The sequence below is a fragment of the Trichoderma camerunense genome (genome assembly GCF_050948025.1).
Source record: "Trichoderma camerunense strain CBS 138272 chromosome Unknown V8C40scaffold_7, whole genome shotgun sequence".
In the NCBI taxonomy this organism is placed as follows: domain Eukaryota; kingdom Fungi; phylum Ascomycota; class Sordariomycetes; order Hypocreales; family Hypocreaceae; genus Trichoderma; species Trichoderma camerunense.
Window position 1 is genome coordinate 543,949 of NW_028145363.1, and position 13,556 is coordinate 557,504.

General features: G+C 52.7%; 6 protein-coding genes across 6 annotated transcripts; 3 read left to right on the forward strand and 3 right to left on the reverse strand.

The window, feature by feature from the left end:
- Positions 1–536: 536 nt before the first annotated feature.
- V8C40DRAFT_242474 (uncharacterized protein) lies at positions 537–2,101 on the forward strand. The gene is made up of 2 exons (XM_083215226.1): positions 537–1,896; positions 1,954–2,101. Exon 1 carries the CDS (start codon positions 1,108–1,110, stop codon positions 1,723–1,725), a length of 618 nt encoding a protein of 205 aa, XP_083074122.1. The 5' UTR covers positions 537–1,107; the 3' UTR covers positions 1,726–1,896; positions 1,954–2,101.
- Positions 1,926–4,222, reverse strand: V8C40DRAFT_242475 (trans-hexaprenyltranstransferase). The gene is made up of 2 exons (XM_083215227.1): positions 2,887–4,222; positions 1,926–2,832 (listed from the first exon to the last, which is right to left on the reverse strand). Exons 1-2 carry the CDS (start codon positions 4,081–4,083, stop codon positions 2,671–2,673), a joined length of 1,359 nt encoding a protein of 452 aa, XP_083074123.1. The 5' UTR covers positions 4,084–4,222; the 3' UTR covers positions 1,926–2,670.
- A 332-nt stretch (positions 4,223–4,554) lies between these two features.
- On the forward strand, positions 4,555–5,784 carry V8C40DRAFT_242477 (endoplasmic reticulum-based factor for assembly of V-ATPase-domain-containing protein). Its single transcript, XM_083215228.1, has 2 exons — positions 4,555–4,966; positions 5,033–5,784. The coding sequence occupies exons 1-2, from the start codon at positions 4,688–4,690 to the stop codon at positions 5,582–5,584; spliced, it is 831 nt and encodes a 276-aa protein (XP_083074124.1). The 5' UTR covers positions 4,555–4,687; the 3' UTR covers positions 5,585–5,784.
- Positions 5,785–5,930: 146 nt separating this feature from the next.
- Positions 5,931–7,293, forward strand: V8C40DRAFT_242479 (C2H2-type zinc finger protein). The gene is made up of 2 exons (XM_083215229.1): positions 5,931–6,185; positions 6,264–7,293. The coding sequence occupies exons 1-2, from the start codon at positions 6,157–6,159 to the stop codon at positions 7,051–7,053; spliced, it is 819 nt and encodes a 272-aa protein (XP_083074125.1). The 5' UTR covers positions 5,931–6,156; the 3' UTR covers positions 7,054–7,293.
- A 10-nt stretch (positions 7,294–7,303) lies between these two features.
- On the reverse strand, positions 7,304–9,433 carry V8C40DRAFT_202251 (uncharacterized protein). The gene is made up of 3 exons (XM_083211993.1): positions 9,057–9,433; positions 8,838–8,963; positions 7,304–8,723 (listed from the first exon to the last, which is right to left on the reverse strand). The coding sequence occupies exons 1-3, from the start codon at positions 9,141–9,143 to the stop codon at positions 7,494–7,496; spliced, it is 1,443 nt and encodes a 480-aa protein (XP_083074126.1). The 5' UTR covers positions 9,144–9,433; the 3' UTR covers positions 7,304–7,493.
- Positions 9,434–10,623: 1,190 nt separating this feature from the next.
- On the reverse strand, positions 10,624–12,830 carry V8C40DRAFT_202339 (or S-antigen, N-terminal domain-containing protein). The gene is made up of 2 exons (XM_083211994.1): positions 11,825–12,830; positions 10,624–11,742 (listed from the first exon to the last, which is right to left on the reverse strand). The coding sequence occupies exons 1-2, from the start codon at positions 12,659–12,661 to the stop codon at positions 10,900–10,902; spliced, it is 1,680 nt and encodes a 559-aa protein (XP_083074127.1). The 5' UTR covers positions 12,662–12,830; the 3' UTR covers positions 10,624–10,899.
- Positions 12,831–13,556: the final 726 nt, after the last annotated feature.

Here is a 13,556-nt window from a genome sequence, read left to right on the forward strand (position 1 = left end):
CCACGCTCTTGTTTAAGCATGTGAACCTGATATGTTAGTCTATTTACTCGAAGCGGTGAGTTGTTACTCTTTTGCATGAGCATATGTACGTGGTGCTCATACATGACGCTAATTGAGTATATACAGTTTAGTGATGGCTATCTCGAGCTGCTTTACAAGAGAATCTCCCTTGCATTGGGCCATTGTCATTGTCTTGTGTGCCTCCCGCAGCCGGTGTGCAAGGATCCCCAGGCTTGCAGTTCACGCTTTACCTTGACAAGATTGTGCGGCATTCGGTCGTTTCTTGTTTCCTGCCAGCTTCTCGATAGCTTGTGCTTAGCGTTGCTGCCCGAGTGTTATATACGGAGAGCCAGATGTTTTCATCCTCTCCAGTCTAGAGGGGTGAATGTATGACCCAGCCATCCCGTTGAAGCTTCACCCAAAGTTTGAGAAATCACCAATTTGGTGGCACGAAACATCAAGTCAGCTCTTGCTTATAGGGCAAGTGAGTGGCCCATTCAGTCATTAGAGCTGAGGGGGGAGGGGAAAGGGGGGTTAGACTGTTTTGCCAACTCTTCCGGATTCGCACACCAGCTAGTCGGACAAGATAGCCGCCCTCCCCGATCGCTCCTAGTTTAGCAGGAGATGTCATCATATTGGCTAGTGCTAACTGGTGGTCCATCGTGCGAGTATGAACGAGTCCAATGGGCCGCGGCCATATAGGCGCCGTGGAGGAGGGGGCGTCTACGCCATGGCGATTGTCTGCCTGACCTGTGAGACACTGATCGGCTAGGGCAGTGATCTATGTCAAAAGAGGGGAGAGGATGGCTAGAGTAGGCCTTGGTCATGACGGGAAAGGTCGAGACCCAGGGGCCTTCCAAGCACCTTGGAGTTGACTATATATGAGGCAGGGAATCCACCATGTCCTCGTCTTTCCTCATTAGCCTTCCATCATCCTTTCCTCCTAATTCATCCCCTCAAACCTCAACGGAACCTTTTGCCTCTTCTTCTTCTTACAGGTTTTGCTTGCTTCGAACAAGAAAGCTTGAACCTCTCATCCCACCACGAACGGAATAAACCCCCTGCTGCATAAGCATCGTCACACCTCAGATCTCTCTCAGATCAACCATGACACCCAACACAGATACACACATGCACCCTGGCACCGACGCTGACACAGTCCTCCCGCTACATGGAACCCTGGAGGGTGCCTTCCATATGCCGAACATGCCACCGGGGCCCATGTCGATGACATCCTATGTAACACCGCACCCGCACATGCAACACATGCAACCCTATCCAACCAACTATGCCATCGGGGCGCCGGCCGTGTGGGCTGCCGCCGGCGCCCCTCCGGCTTATTTCCCGTACATGATCGACGCTGCTGGTCAACGTTGGGACGTCGCTTCTTATTCTGATTGCAAAGCCGATTCTGGAGTTGATCAGATCAACGGAGTGGTGATAGTGTGCGACCCGGGGTCAAATGGGGAGGACCTCCAGGCTCCCCGGGGAAAATACTATTACAACGGCTGCAAGAAGCTTGGCACAGGATCACAGATCAACGGCATCGAAATTGTACATCACGGCGGCTCACCGGCACCAGCGGCGCCTGCTATGCCCGGCCGCTGGGAGAAGATGGATATGCTCACTGCGGAGGGCAAGGAGATTAAGGGGGCGCCCAAGAACCAGATTAACGGCGTCAGAGTCAGGCTGATGAAGAGGTCGGAAATGGGTACCACGACTTAGACTAGGAGTTTTTTTTTTGACGGTTGTTTTCTTTTAGATGTTGTGTACTATTATACCCCCGATGTCGAGATGATCGAATAGGCACATGAATTGAGAGCGTTTTACCCTGTTACTTCAATACCCTCTCGCTATATCCAAGTATATTGTGACCATAATCTTTGAAATGAACAGGTATAATTATAATGAACATTAATTACATTGCTCCAAGCACTGACTGGGGCATTGTAGAGCATCTGAACTCATGATATACAAATATACTCGTACACGCCTCCAATCACCAGATCCCACGTCTTCTCTCCACTCTTAGAAGCGAATGGCACCTTAATTGATGCAATACGCTGCCGAAGCGAATGAGAGCGTGCACGTATCAAGTCCCAATAATCAATCTATCGCTGTTTTCCCATTGACGAACTGGCTGATCTATCAAAAAGTCCGACCTCCTGTTCCCCCTCCTTTCAGGCACCCATCCCATCATACACCCCATCCATCCTATCCGTCAATCAGAAGATATCCATTTCAAATGCCCTTTTCAGTTGCATAGTTTTCAATGCCTGCCCATGCAGTCCTTTGTATTTTAATCTTTTTTTGTTTGCAAATCAAATAGCCGACCTGGTGTGCCTTTCTATCAACATCTGCATGTGTACCCTATAAGTGGTGATTCGACAATCCCGTAATTTTTTTTTGGCTCCTTGCTCTCACACAAGAAAAAAGAAAATGGCCCCCTTTCTCCATCCAAACACCATGCCCATTTTGTCTCCCATTCTTTTTTCATGCCTTTTTTTCGTTTCCCGTCTCATTACATATTTACCCGTTTTTTTCTTGCCCAAGAGTGGAATAATGGTACAAACGCCGGAACAGTATGTTGGTCTACTCCCCCCACGTGGTCTGTATTCAGGTTTTACTGCAGTGTTTATCAGCTCCCTGACCTGTGATGCATGTGATTGGTTATTTTTGGCGCTGGATCGTCTTGTGAGCCATTTCAATGAGGCCATCCTTGGCCTCGCTGTCGGGGAAGTCGGCAATGGCAGCAATCGCCCTCTCGGAGTAGTCGTAAGCGAGAGCTCGGGTCTGCTCAACGCCATCGCTCTGAAGCACTAATTGGCGAGCCTATAACGTTGTCAGTCACTTGTCTGATTACTATTCACTGCGTGTAAAACTCACCCTCTGGACGTCTCCCTCTTGGGCAAACTTGCGCCCAACGAGGGCTCCAAGCTCCGGCATCTGCTTCCAGGCAAACAGCAGCGGTGCCGTGGCCAGTCCCAGCTCCAAATCTGCTCCTGCAGGCTTGCCCAAGTCTTGCCCGCTTCGGGTGTAATCCAGCATGTCGTCCACCAGTTGGAATGCAAGGCCCAGGTTCCGTCCATACGAATAGGCGGCCTCGACCGTGTGCTGATCCGCATTGCCGAGAAGCGCCGCCGCTCGGCAGGACTTGGAAATCAAACTGGCAGTTTTCAGATAAGTCTTTTGCAGGTAGTAGCTCAGAGTCTCCTCGGACCACTTGGGGCTGCGCTCGTCGCGCTCTGTGTTCTTGAGCTGCATGAACTCGCCCTCAACAAGGTTGGCGATAACCGTGGCTAGCAGCTCCACCACCTCGGCGTTGCGCAGTCTTGCCAGCGCAACAGATGCCCTGCCCAGGAGGAAATCTCCAGCCAAAACAGCCATCTTGTTGCCAAACTCCAGATTGGCCGACGGCGCACCTCGTCTCGACACAGAGTGGTCAATGACATCATCGTGTAGCAGAGATGCCGTGTGGATCAGCTCTGTGATTTCCGCCAGCCGTCTCTGGCTTGGGAGGATGTCGAGGTTTGCCGACTCGGCCGCTTCGCTTTCATACGACGTCGAGCTTGTCATTGGGTTGACGTCGCTTAGGATCTGCATGGGGGATATTGACGTGTCGATGCCCCTCGACGTCTCGGGAGCTACGTCCCGCGGGCTCTTGGGACACAGATGTGTGGCTCGTGACATGAGCAACACAATGAGTGGCCGCACATGCTTGCCCTCAGCCTGCGTATAATATTTGGCAACTCGATCGAGGGCTGGGTGACCTGATCCCAGCAGCTTGCGGATGTTGCCCGTCAAAAACTTCATCTCCTTGGCCACGGTTCGCAGCGGATCAATCGTCATGGAGTCTTTTGCCGCTCGCTTTGCAACATTGCCCACCACGTTTGTGGCCACCTGAACGGCGGCAGCCCACGCAGAGCCCCGGTTCGAGCTCGAGTGAATCCCGGCCTGCTGGATGGTCAAAACTTTCCAGGCAGCGCTGGATGCCATCATGGGCCGGTGGCAGACGAGGCATGTTGACGCTCCCACTCGGCTGGCATCGCGAAGAGCCGCCGAAGCTCCCGCACGGAGCCTCATCTGCGGCAGGTTTGCGGCAAGTCTCTTCGCAATCAAGCAGAGACGAGCTGGTCTTTTGCACTTTTCACAGCGTCTGGGCGCTGGCTGAGGAAATCGGGGTGGTCGAGGGCCGCAAAGTCGCGCAATCAGTCGTCAGATCTGGTGGTTTGAGTCGCAAATCCAGCCGTCCGAAACTTTTGCACGGCTCTGGGCCGAGGGGCAGCTGGGCCTATCGCAGCTGCTCATTGGCTGGTGCTCCCCGGGCGATTGGCCCTGGAGCACAGGGGCCGCGAGCCCTGTAACGCTGCTGCACGACAGCGCTGTAGCGGTTCCCGTAGCAGTTCCAGTTCCCGTAGCGCTCCGTGCGAACGCCCGCTATTGCGAGCCTAGCGTCGTTGGTCAGCCCGGTCGGCAATCAGAATTGGCAGCGTCCATTCGAGTAAGCTTCCGCTAGAGAAGAATGCCCCGCACCGTAACCCGTAGCTTGCATCCCACTATTGATTTCGGCAATCCATACGTACCTAGAAAGTGATCAATGGATCAATGCTTTTGCACCTAGACGGCCTCACACGGAACTCTGCTTGCACGTCATTTATGATAACGGGATAAGGTACCATCACTCGCCATGGTGCTTTTGACAATGACGCCGTCCATTGTGGACGCGCTGAAGCTGCTGGGCGAGCTGCGCAAAGATGACGAGCCCGGTGACGATGGGAGCCAGAATCAGCCCGAAACCGATTCATCGACAGAGCCAGCAGTGGGCAATCCCATCTCCCACAGCGAGATAATCAGCCTTTACAAGAAGCTCGGTGCTTCAGAAACATCACCACCCAGATACAGCCTGGAGCAGCTTCTCCAGGGATCTCGTGTCTATATTCCACCTCCTCCACCGAAGCCCGAACCGGTAGGTGCCCATCCGTGTCATTGATTAGCAAGATGATGATCTACTTACACATCTACGTATCATTAGTCTGAAGAATACAAGGCCCTCATGGCACGTCTCCGCCGCGAAGAAGATGCTCGGGCCTACGAACGCATGATTAACCCGCCGCCTCCGCTCGAGACCTTCCAGCACCGATTTCCCAATGCCGCCCAAGCCTTTGCCGAGGCCAACCGGCCCTCCAGCTCGGAAGATCTTGGCGATGATGAGGTTACATACAATGAGATTCATCGCCAAGTGATGCTGATAATCAATTTTCTCGTCAGCATTGCTGGAGTCGCGGTGACACTCTGGATTGCCGGCCGCTGGTGGAGCCTCTCGTCTCGAATCTTCCTGTCCCTTGGCGGGAGCATACTGGTTGCAATCGCAGAAGTAGCCGTTTATTCAAGCTACGTGTGGAGGATGGGCGAGGCGAAGAGCAAACAGGGCGCAGTGAAAGAGATTAAGGAAGTTGTCCAGACGTGGATTGTGGGACAAGGGGAGGGCGACGACAAGAGCGTCTTGCTAGAAAGCAAAGATGAAGGAGACGAGCAAGTCAGGAGGAGAATCCCGACAACCCAGACGGATGATCCAGACTCATGAAATCCGAGTCGGCTACCCATTGTTTTTGTATGTTATTTGCAAGCGTTGTGTTAATACCCTTCTTCAAATGGCTGCACCGATTCTTAGTGGTAGCGCAGTAGGTAGCTTGCCATAAACCGTCTGATAGTTGCTGTCGTCATTCTGAGAATTTCGGCCAATACCTCTTAATCTCATTGACAAATTTTATTCCATCTATAAAATATTCACGAGTGATAGACATAATGACGCCCGGATTGTATGTATGTAAGCTCCTCAGCGAGATGAAATGCGTGTGCATGTGACATCGCGTAAAGTGATTGCAACCGCGTCTCGACGCGTCTCTACGTGGGGCCAATTCTCGTGAGCACCACAAGCTTGGCGCCAGCATCAGGCTGTTTATTTTTCTTGAGCTCTATACCAAGATACCCAAGATACTCTTCGTCTACAAATTGCAAATTGCAAATATCTTCTTACGAGGGAGCCCTGTTATACTTCAACGAGATACATACAGCCGATCTTTAATTGGTCGATAGCTGTGCACACTAACCACCACGAAATCTGAGTTACACAACCGCAATACGCTTGGAGCAGCCATGGTGAGTTCTTCGCCTGAATATTCAATGTAAGTTCTTATCATTGTACTTTTCATCATTTTTTTTCTTTCCACATTGGATTCTTTGCTAATGCAACGCTTCATCAGAACAAAGCCGGGACTGCACCACCACCAGCGCAAAAGGGAGAAGAAACCGCTTCGCACCTACGGCAGACAAACCTCAGCCCCTGAGGCGCAAAGCGAACCGCCGCTCAAAAAGCAGCGACTATCTGCACTCAAGCAACAAGACGAGACATCAATCTCACCAGCTCATAGCTCAGAAGATGCCCCCAAGCCCGGTGATGCAGCGGTAACAGCTGCATCGGAGGCAAAAACAACACAAGATGACCCAAATCAAAGCAAAGCGGAAACACGCGCCCAGTCTCCAAAGAAGAGTTCTATCCTGAGCTACTTCAAACCAGCTCCTCAAAAATCCAAAGACGATCCACCGTCCCAGTCACAGGATTCACAACCAGAAGAGCCAATCGCTCCCCAAGAGTCACCAAGGCGGAAACCCTCGAAACGAAAACCTCGACTCCTCAAGATCAAAGCCACCACCCACGATACCCCTGACCAATCCTCCCAAGAATCAGATTCTCACTCCCGCGACCCTCCCCAAAACGGAACCTCAGAAACAACAGAAACAACATTATCAAGCTCAACATCTCCCTCTCCGCCCCAAGAGCAAAAGAAACCCTCCCGCAACCCCAAATTCTTATCAAAGACACGCTCCCCTTCCATCCAGACTACCCTCAACATCTCCGCGCAGGCTGCCTTCTCCGAGTGCAAGATCTGCAACACCGTCTGGAACCCGCTGTACCCCGACGACGTAAAGTTTCATAATAAGACGCACAAGGCCGTGCTCAGGGCGCAGAAGTGCAAGGTGGATGATTTATGACACTAAAAGGGCTGGTTTTAAGTTTTGCATAGAACGATTCATGAGAGCGATTAGGTGTTGCTTATTTATTCGGGGTGGCGCGATAATGGGGACGGATTTGGATGATTGCATTGCATTAATAGTCAAGAAGAATTCATGATGGACCACTAGATCACTCTGCATCATTCTGCGAGATTACCATTTAATATCAATATGATCCTCAGATTCATTGGTAGAATAATACACACCAATTCAGCATCAGCCATAACGCATCACACCGAGAAGCAACTCAACCCACTCATCATTAAATTCGTTTGCATTAACAACTGTTCCAGTCTCCTTCACAGAATAGGTATCATTAACCACTCAAAACAATCAGAAAACAACAAAAAAACTCCTCAATTCTCCCCCAATGTTTTCCTCCCTTCTCTTCACGAGTCCCAGATACTCCCGCCAACATACTAAGCAGCGGGCTTTGCATCGCCGCCCGTCACACCAACTTCCTGCGCCTGGTGCTTCTCGACCGGCGTGGACGTGGCCACGGGTGACTTGGCATCGGCTTCAACCGCCTTGGTCGCAGCCGCAGCCGCCGCAGGAGCCGCAGCCGGAGCCACGGGAGAGGTCATGGTGGGCGACGACGTGGTCACGGGAGACGCCGGGGTCGAGAGCGCAGGGCCGGCGTTGGTAACGCCCTGGATGATCTGGAACCAGCGCTGGGCGTCGGCAGGCGTGTGGGCCTTGAAGCTGATCTCGGAGCTGCCGGTGAGCTTGCTGCTCAGCGTGCCGCTCTTGTCCTTGCCCTTGATGTTGAACTTTTCGGCGCTGGGCACGCCGATGACGGCGTCGGGGAGGTAGATGGACAGCTCGGGCTTGGGGTCGTTGCGGGTGTCATCCGAGTCCTTGAACTCGTGCAGGTACTTTGAGGGCGAGACGACATAGTAGCCGGTGGAGTAGCCAAACGACAGCTTGTTGCGCGACTTGCGCTCCAGCGAGCCCTCGATCAGCGCCTTGGTCGAGGCGTGCTCCATGTTAGGGAACTGAATGGCGTCGACGGAGCGCGGGGGGTCGTTTGCGCTGACCAGCCGGTCGGCGGCGCGGTGCTGGAAGTTTGTCCACTCAAAGTCGCGCGGGATGCACTGCACCGTGCCGAGGATGTCGCTGTTGAGCGCCCGCATCTTCTCGCCCTGGCTGCCGACCAGCTGCGTGAAGCCTTCCATGGCCTGCTGGACGACCTCGAGGATGTGCGCCTCGAACGTGCGGAAGTTGTTCTGCACCGACACCAGGTCGTTGCGGTGGTTGTTCTCGGCCAGCACTTGGTTGTGCAGGCGGTGCGTGACGCCGCGGCGGACCACGTAGGGATCCTCGTGGCTGTTGGTCTGCCTGCCGCCGTGCGAGTCGTATGCGGCGGACTGCTGGCCGAGCAGCTCAATGTGCTTCTGCGTCACATTGCGCAGCTTCTCGACCTCTTTGGCCGCCGCCTGCGCGCCGCTCGCGAGCTCCTTGGCCTTGTGCTTGATCTCCTTGTGCAGGCGGTCGAGGATGGGGCGGACGGAGCCCTTGATGCTCTTTTCCGTCTCGATGTTGGTGTTGATCATGGCCTGGGTGTTGGCTCGCATGTTCTCGAAGAAGCCCGCAATGCCGCCGAGGCTCTGGTCGAAGTGGTGGCCTTCACGCAGGGGATTCGAAATGGTCTGTCGAAACACCGCAAGTCAGTAAAAGAAATATGAGAAAAGAAGGATAGAAGAAAAGCATTGGCAAACCACCAAAGGGGTGTAGAAAGGGGGGGATTCGGGGCCGTATCTCACCTTCAAGACCTTCTCGTACTCCTTCGCCTGGCGGCCATGGACTTTCTCCACGGACTCGACATACTCCTCGAGATATCCCACCATGTGTTTCCACGCCTGCAGACGCTCTGCAAGCAATCCGGCGGTCTACATCTCGCTTGATTAGCCGCACGCACTTCAAACCTCAGCAAGACAACGAGGCTTCCTCTCCCCGCTGAATAGGCATGCAGTGTCACGTACAGTAGAAGGATCCGCCTCCGGAATGGCATCATCGCTCAGTCCCGTCGTCGCGCGCGACGGCAGCGTGGTGTTGGTCGGCGAAGCCATTGTTAAAAGAAAAAGTATGTAACTCTTGTTGCTGGCAGGGGTATTAAGAAAAAGATGTAAACCTGAGGTTTAAAATGATCCAGAAAAAAGAATCAAAGCAAGCAAGCGCAAGTAAGGAGTAGATAGGTAGGAAGAGAACACAAGCGCGCAAAGGAGAGAGTCACTGATTTACGAGGTTGCAGTCCATTGGATATTAAATGAGGGACAAGCTGGAGAAGAAAAAGCCATTGGCGGTCACTGGCGTTTCCCACTTCCCACCTCCCCTTGTCATGTCATTGCATGTTTAACCACAAACTGCTTTAGCTGGGGTCCAGGCCGCGCAGCATTTGGGAAAACGGGCCATTGAGCTTCCACAGCCTCCATCGTGGAGTGGAAGGGGAGAGTGGAAAAAAATTGGACTGCCAGCCAGCCATGGGGGGCGGGTTTGCCACTTTTGGCGGATTGTGGTAGCGCCATGTGCGGTGCGGTTTGTTTTAGCATTGGATTGGATCGCGATGATCATCAATGACCAAGGTTTGCGATCATAGTGGTTGCCATTAGCTCCGATAACTCTCTGGTCGATGATGCTGTAATTGAACACATGAACACCACACCACACCACTTACCTGACTTCAGCTCTACGAAACTTGAAAACAATTCACCTTCAATTGTCTTAACATCCAAGACAACGCACTCAAGTCCGCTCGCTGCATGTTCCAGATCCAGCAAAAAAGGTCATCGTCTCATTTTGCCAGAGTGGGGGTTTTCAGCAGCGCAGGGGGATACGAAATCAACCACGTACTCGTATTTGCTGCCGATATTCCCTATCTGGGTAATCTCGTCAGCTCTTTATCACCCGTGAGGCCTCACTCACACTCTCTTTCCCTAACCTCCAGAATCGATCGTGAGTGCTCAAGATGCTGCATGTTCCAATACACTCGAAATCTTGATTTTCCCATGGGCGCATCCAATAGTCCACCTTAGTGTCGCCCGTGACGTCAGTTTGCACAGACCAAAAAAGGTGTTTGTCTCCAGGAGAGACTTTTCCGGCGTGGCTGCAGAAACGTTCGATGCTGTGACTTCAATCCTCTTGTTCAACTCGATCTGGCTGCTTGTAAACTCTGTACACGTACACACAACAAACTCTATCCATTGCGTCAGACGAAAAGCCACAGATACCATCGAGGCCAATGAGGATCAATTGGCATCAGTAGTCCCTGCATAAGTAGGATTTGCCCCTGAGCCATGAGGGGCCCGACTGAAGTGCAACGCCACTTGCATAGATTGGTAGCATTCGGCGTCTTGTTGGTGATATCGCATCGCATTCAGCACAGTCACAGCATGAGGAAATGAGGTTCAAGGATGGAAGAAAAGACGCCCACAAGATTGTCCATCAGCGTCGTTGCTATTTGCTATACTAATGTTGGTGGGTATTTCGTAAATACTCAGCCCCGACCAGGCTGTTAATTGCGTGTCCAGAGAAGAAAAGTGATAAGTCATGATAACCTCTATCCCGCAGATGCCCAAAGTCTATAGATTGTATCCTAAAAAATGAAAGCCCCGCATAAATCGCTGACGCCGGTAAAATCAACCAACCTGCATGCCCAACCAAAAGTGATAGATAAGAAGAAGACGAAGAAGAAGATGAAGAAGACGGATAAGAAGGAGAAATAGTCGTATATGTGGCCGTATAGAAAGGAGATTAAGATAAAAGGAATGGAAAGAGGGGATGGTTCGTTTCGTGATGCAAAATCAAGGCTGTGCAATCGGCTCCCTCTCAGACGGCCTGGTCTCTGGCTCGGAAGAGATGTAGCCTCCGATGCGCCGAGGTGTCATCAGAATTAGAACGGGCCATGGGAGGTGACAGGGCCCGAGCAACGCTCTGCATGTGTGTCTCGCGCACCTCGCCAGTTGCATGCTCTGTAATTGTCGCCAGCGCATCGTTGCTGTTGTTGAGTTCCATGTTTGGTGGCGTCCGCGGAGCGCTCAAGGCTGTTTGGTAGTCGGGGACGAAGACGCCAGTTTGAGTGCGAGATCGTGCTGGTGTTTTCACAGCTGTGGAATAGCTCGGCACTCTATTCAACTCGGCAAACTCCGCAACGTCTACTTGGACTCGTTCCGCCGAGCTCCTTGAACTAGATTCATCCTCCTCGCTGTTCGTTCGGCTCAGATGAGCTGGTGTATGGGGTGTGTGAGGTGTGTGGGAGCTCTGGCTTGTCCCGTGTGTAGGTGAGTTTCTCCCAGAGGCAGCGTGAAGAGACTGATATGAGCTGCTTCGCTGCGAAGGGTCGATAGAGACATCGGCCAGTCGAGAAACAAGAGCAGCCGGTGTGATGGGTGCGCTGTTGGCCAGGACCGACAGGTTTTCCGAAGAACCAGTCCGAGAGTGGCCGTAAAAGGGGCTGTTAAACCCAGAGTGCACAGCTGGCGTCTGAAATCCGGTAACGTCCATTTCGTCGTAAAGCTGGTCGAGCACATGTTCGCCGTATCCGGGAGGCGCAATCGATCCGAGATCTGGTTCGAGTGTCCCACCTCCGGGAGCCTGATTGACCAGGTTGCCTTGTTCGTCGAATGGAATGTTGGGCGAGATGAAGATGGAAACCGGGAGCGTCGCTCGCAACTGTTGCGTGCATTGTTAGCCAAATGTCTCACATGGCCTTGAGCTGAGCCCACACAACCCCCCCTCGTTGTGAAACACTTACCTCGGAAATGTGGCCGTCCGGGTTCCTGAGTGCGACGGTGAGCTTGATCTTGTGTCTTACTCTGATTCCGTGGTGGTTGAGATCCTGAATGCATTGGCGCAGCTTCTTGGGCAGAGGGAGCGGCTTGTTCAGCAGCCAGCCCTCCTGCCCGCTGTCTTCAATCATGTCGTGCCAATGCTCCTCGCGGTCCACTGCAAACTTCCAGGTTGCCACATCGCGCTCTATTCGGTGCTCTCGCATGTTTAGGCCGGTAGCTCCCTGAATGAAGCAATCCCGAATCTCGACCATCTTGGCGGTAACGTCCCCCAACTCAAGACCTTTTAGGAGGGGCGAAAACCGCATCTCCATATTGATGGTGCCGCCGAAAACAACTGCCTTTTGCGGAATGACGATCGAATACTCAATCTTATTGGGCCAGATATTTTCGACGCTCATAGCGTGCAGGAACTCGAGTGCGCCGGGCTCCAGTGTCCGGATGATGCGGAGGTGCTTGTAGGCGTGCAGATCGTAGGCAAATTTTCCGCGGCTGACGGTGGCCTTTAGCCGGTATGTGATGGATGCTTCGGGGATGCCTTCGACACTCTCGGCAGTGTCGCCGGGCAGAGTATATTCGAAAGGATACTCGTAGTTTCCAGCAGGCAGAGTCATGCTCTTGCCGTGCGTGCCAACAAAGGCAGGCCATCTGTGATCGAGGATGGTGATGGATCTGTCGACTCTTTGGCCAGTCACGCCTGGTGTGCTAGATCCAGGGTCAGACCAACTACAAGTGGCAGACAATAAGGTTAGAACATGGTACACACTGGTAAGGCGAATGGTTGATGGGGGAATGGGAATCATACTGCAGTCGGAGAGTCCCAATCAGACGCAAGTGGACGTCTTCCATCCGGAGGGGCGAAGAAAGACATAGCACGGCAACGCCCTTGAGGAGCTGGCCGGAAGACTCCTGTTCGTTTCCGCGAAAGACAATGAAATCATCATCTAATCTATAAGAGAAGAAGAGTTTAGCCAACCAAAGGACAAGAGATGCATTGCGCAGTTTGGGCGAGAGTTTGTCCAAAATGTGCCCCCATGAGCGTGGTGCTCAGAGACGGGTTGCGATAAGATAAACTCACCTGACATCAAACAGACTATAGCTATGACGTCCTGTCACCGAAGAAAATGGCTTAAAAGACGGCATGATTCGGGTTTGGCAAAGCCGCAATTGCAAACAACGGCCAAGAAAACCCAGCGAGGGAAAATCAGGAGAGATGAAGTGGTATAGAGAAGGAAAAAGAAGGAAAAGCAAGGAAAAAACCAAGCCAGAACCGATAAAGAGGTGGAAACGCACGACAGCACGCAGAGACCAGACGATCGTTGGGTCTAGGATTCAATGGGCTGACATGCCACGCGCCAAATTTTCTGCTTGTTCCTTTCGCCTCTGACACACACACACGCACTGACAAAGCTGACTGGCTGTGGGCAACTCCCTAGGCCGCCTCGCTCTCGGTCGTATGGCACCGAGAAAAGGGACCAAACTGATAGCGGCGGGGCCTCGATAAACGCCGCAGCAAGGGTCTTCCGTCAAGAGCCGGAAGTTGTTGGCTCGCAGCTAGTTGCCCGGTTGGTGGATCCGATAATGCGAAGAGAGTCTTCGGGACCTGCGATCAGATTGCGCAATACTAGGGGGTGGCAAGAGATTTGTTTGTTGGTGGGATGTTGGGAGGAGGAGTGAGAAGAAGGAGGAAGAGAAAGG

Excerpts from the sequence above, each read along its gene's own strand:
- V8C40DRAFT_242474 (XM_083215226.1), top strand. The coding sequence starts at position 1,108 with ATGACACCCAACACAGATACACACATGCACCCTGGCACCGACGCTGAC.
- V8C40DRAFT_242475 (XM_083215227.1), bottom strand. The coding sequence starts at position 4,083 with ATGAGGCTCCGTGCGGGAGCTTCGGCGGCTCTTCGCGATGCCAGCCGA. Across the intron at positions 2,833-2,886 it reads AAGAGGGAGACGTCCAGAGG|GCTCGCCAATTAGTGCTTCA; the intron begins GTGAGTTTTACA and ends ACAACGTTATAG.
- V8C40DRAFT_242477 (XM_083215228.1), top strand. The coding sequence starts at position 4,688 with ATGGTGCTTTTGACAATGACGCCGTCCATTGTGGACGCGCTGAAGCTG. Across the intron at positions 4,967-5,032 it reads CTCCACCGAAGCCCGAACCG|TCTGAAGAATACAAGGCCCT; the intron begins GTAGGTGCCCAT and ends ACGTATCATTAG.
- V8C40DRAFT_242479 (XM_083215229.1), top strand. The coding sequence starts at position 6,157 with ATGGTGAGTTCTTCGCCTGAATATTCAAT. Across the intron at positions 6,186-6,263 it reads TCTTCGCCTGAATATTCAAT|AACAAAGCCGGGACTGCACC; the intron begins GTAAGTTCTTAT and ends ACGCTTCATCAG.
- V8C40DRAFT_202251 (XM_083211993.1), bottom strand. The coding sequence starts at position 9,143 with ATGGCTTCGCCGACCAACACCACGCTGCCGTCGCGCGCGACGACGGGA. Across the intron at positions 8,964-9,056 it reads CGGAGGCGGATCCTTCTACT|ACCGCCGGATTGCTTGCAGA; the intron begins GTACGTGACACT and ends AGCGAGATGTAG. Across the intron at positions 8,724-8,837 it reads AGTACGAGAAGGTCTTGAAG|ACCATTTCGAATCCCCTGCG; the intron begins GTGAGATACGGC and ends GTGTTTCGACAG.
- V8C40DRAFT_202339 (XM_083211994.1), bottom strand. The coding sequence starts at position 12,661 with ATGATTCCCATTCCCCCATCAACCATTCGCCTTACCAGTGTGTACCAT. Across the intron at positions 11,743-11,824 it reads CGGACGGCCACATTTCCGAG|TTGCGAGCGACGCTCCCGGT; the intron begins GTAAGTGTTTCA and ends TGCACGCAACAG.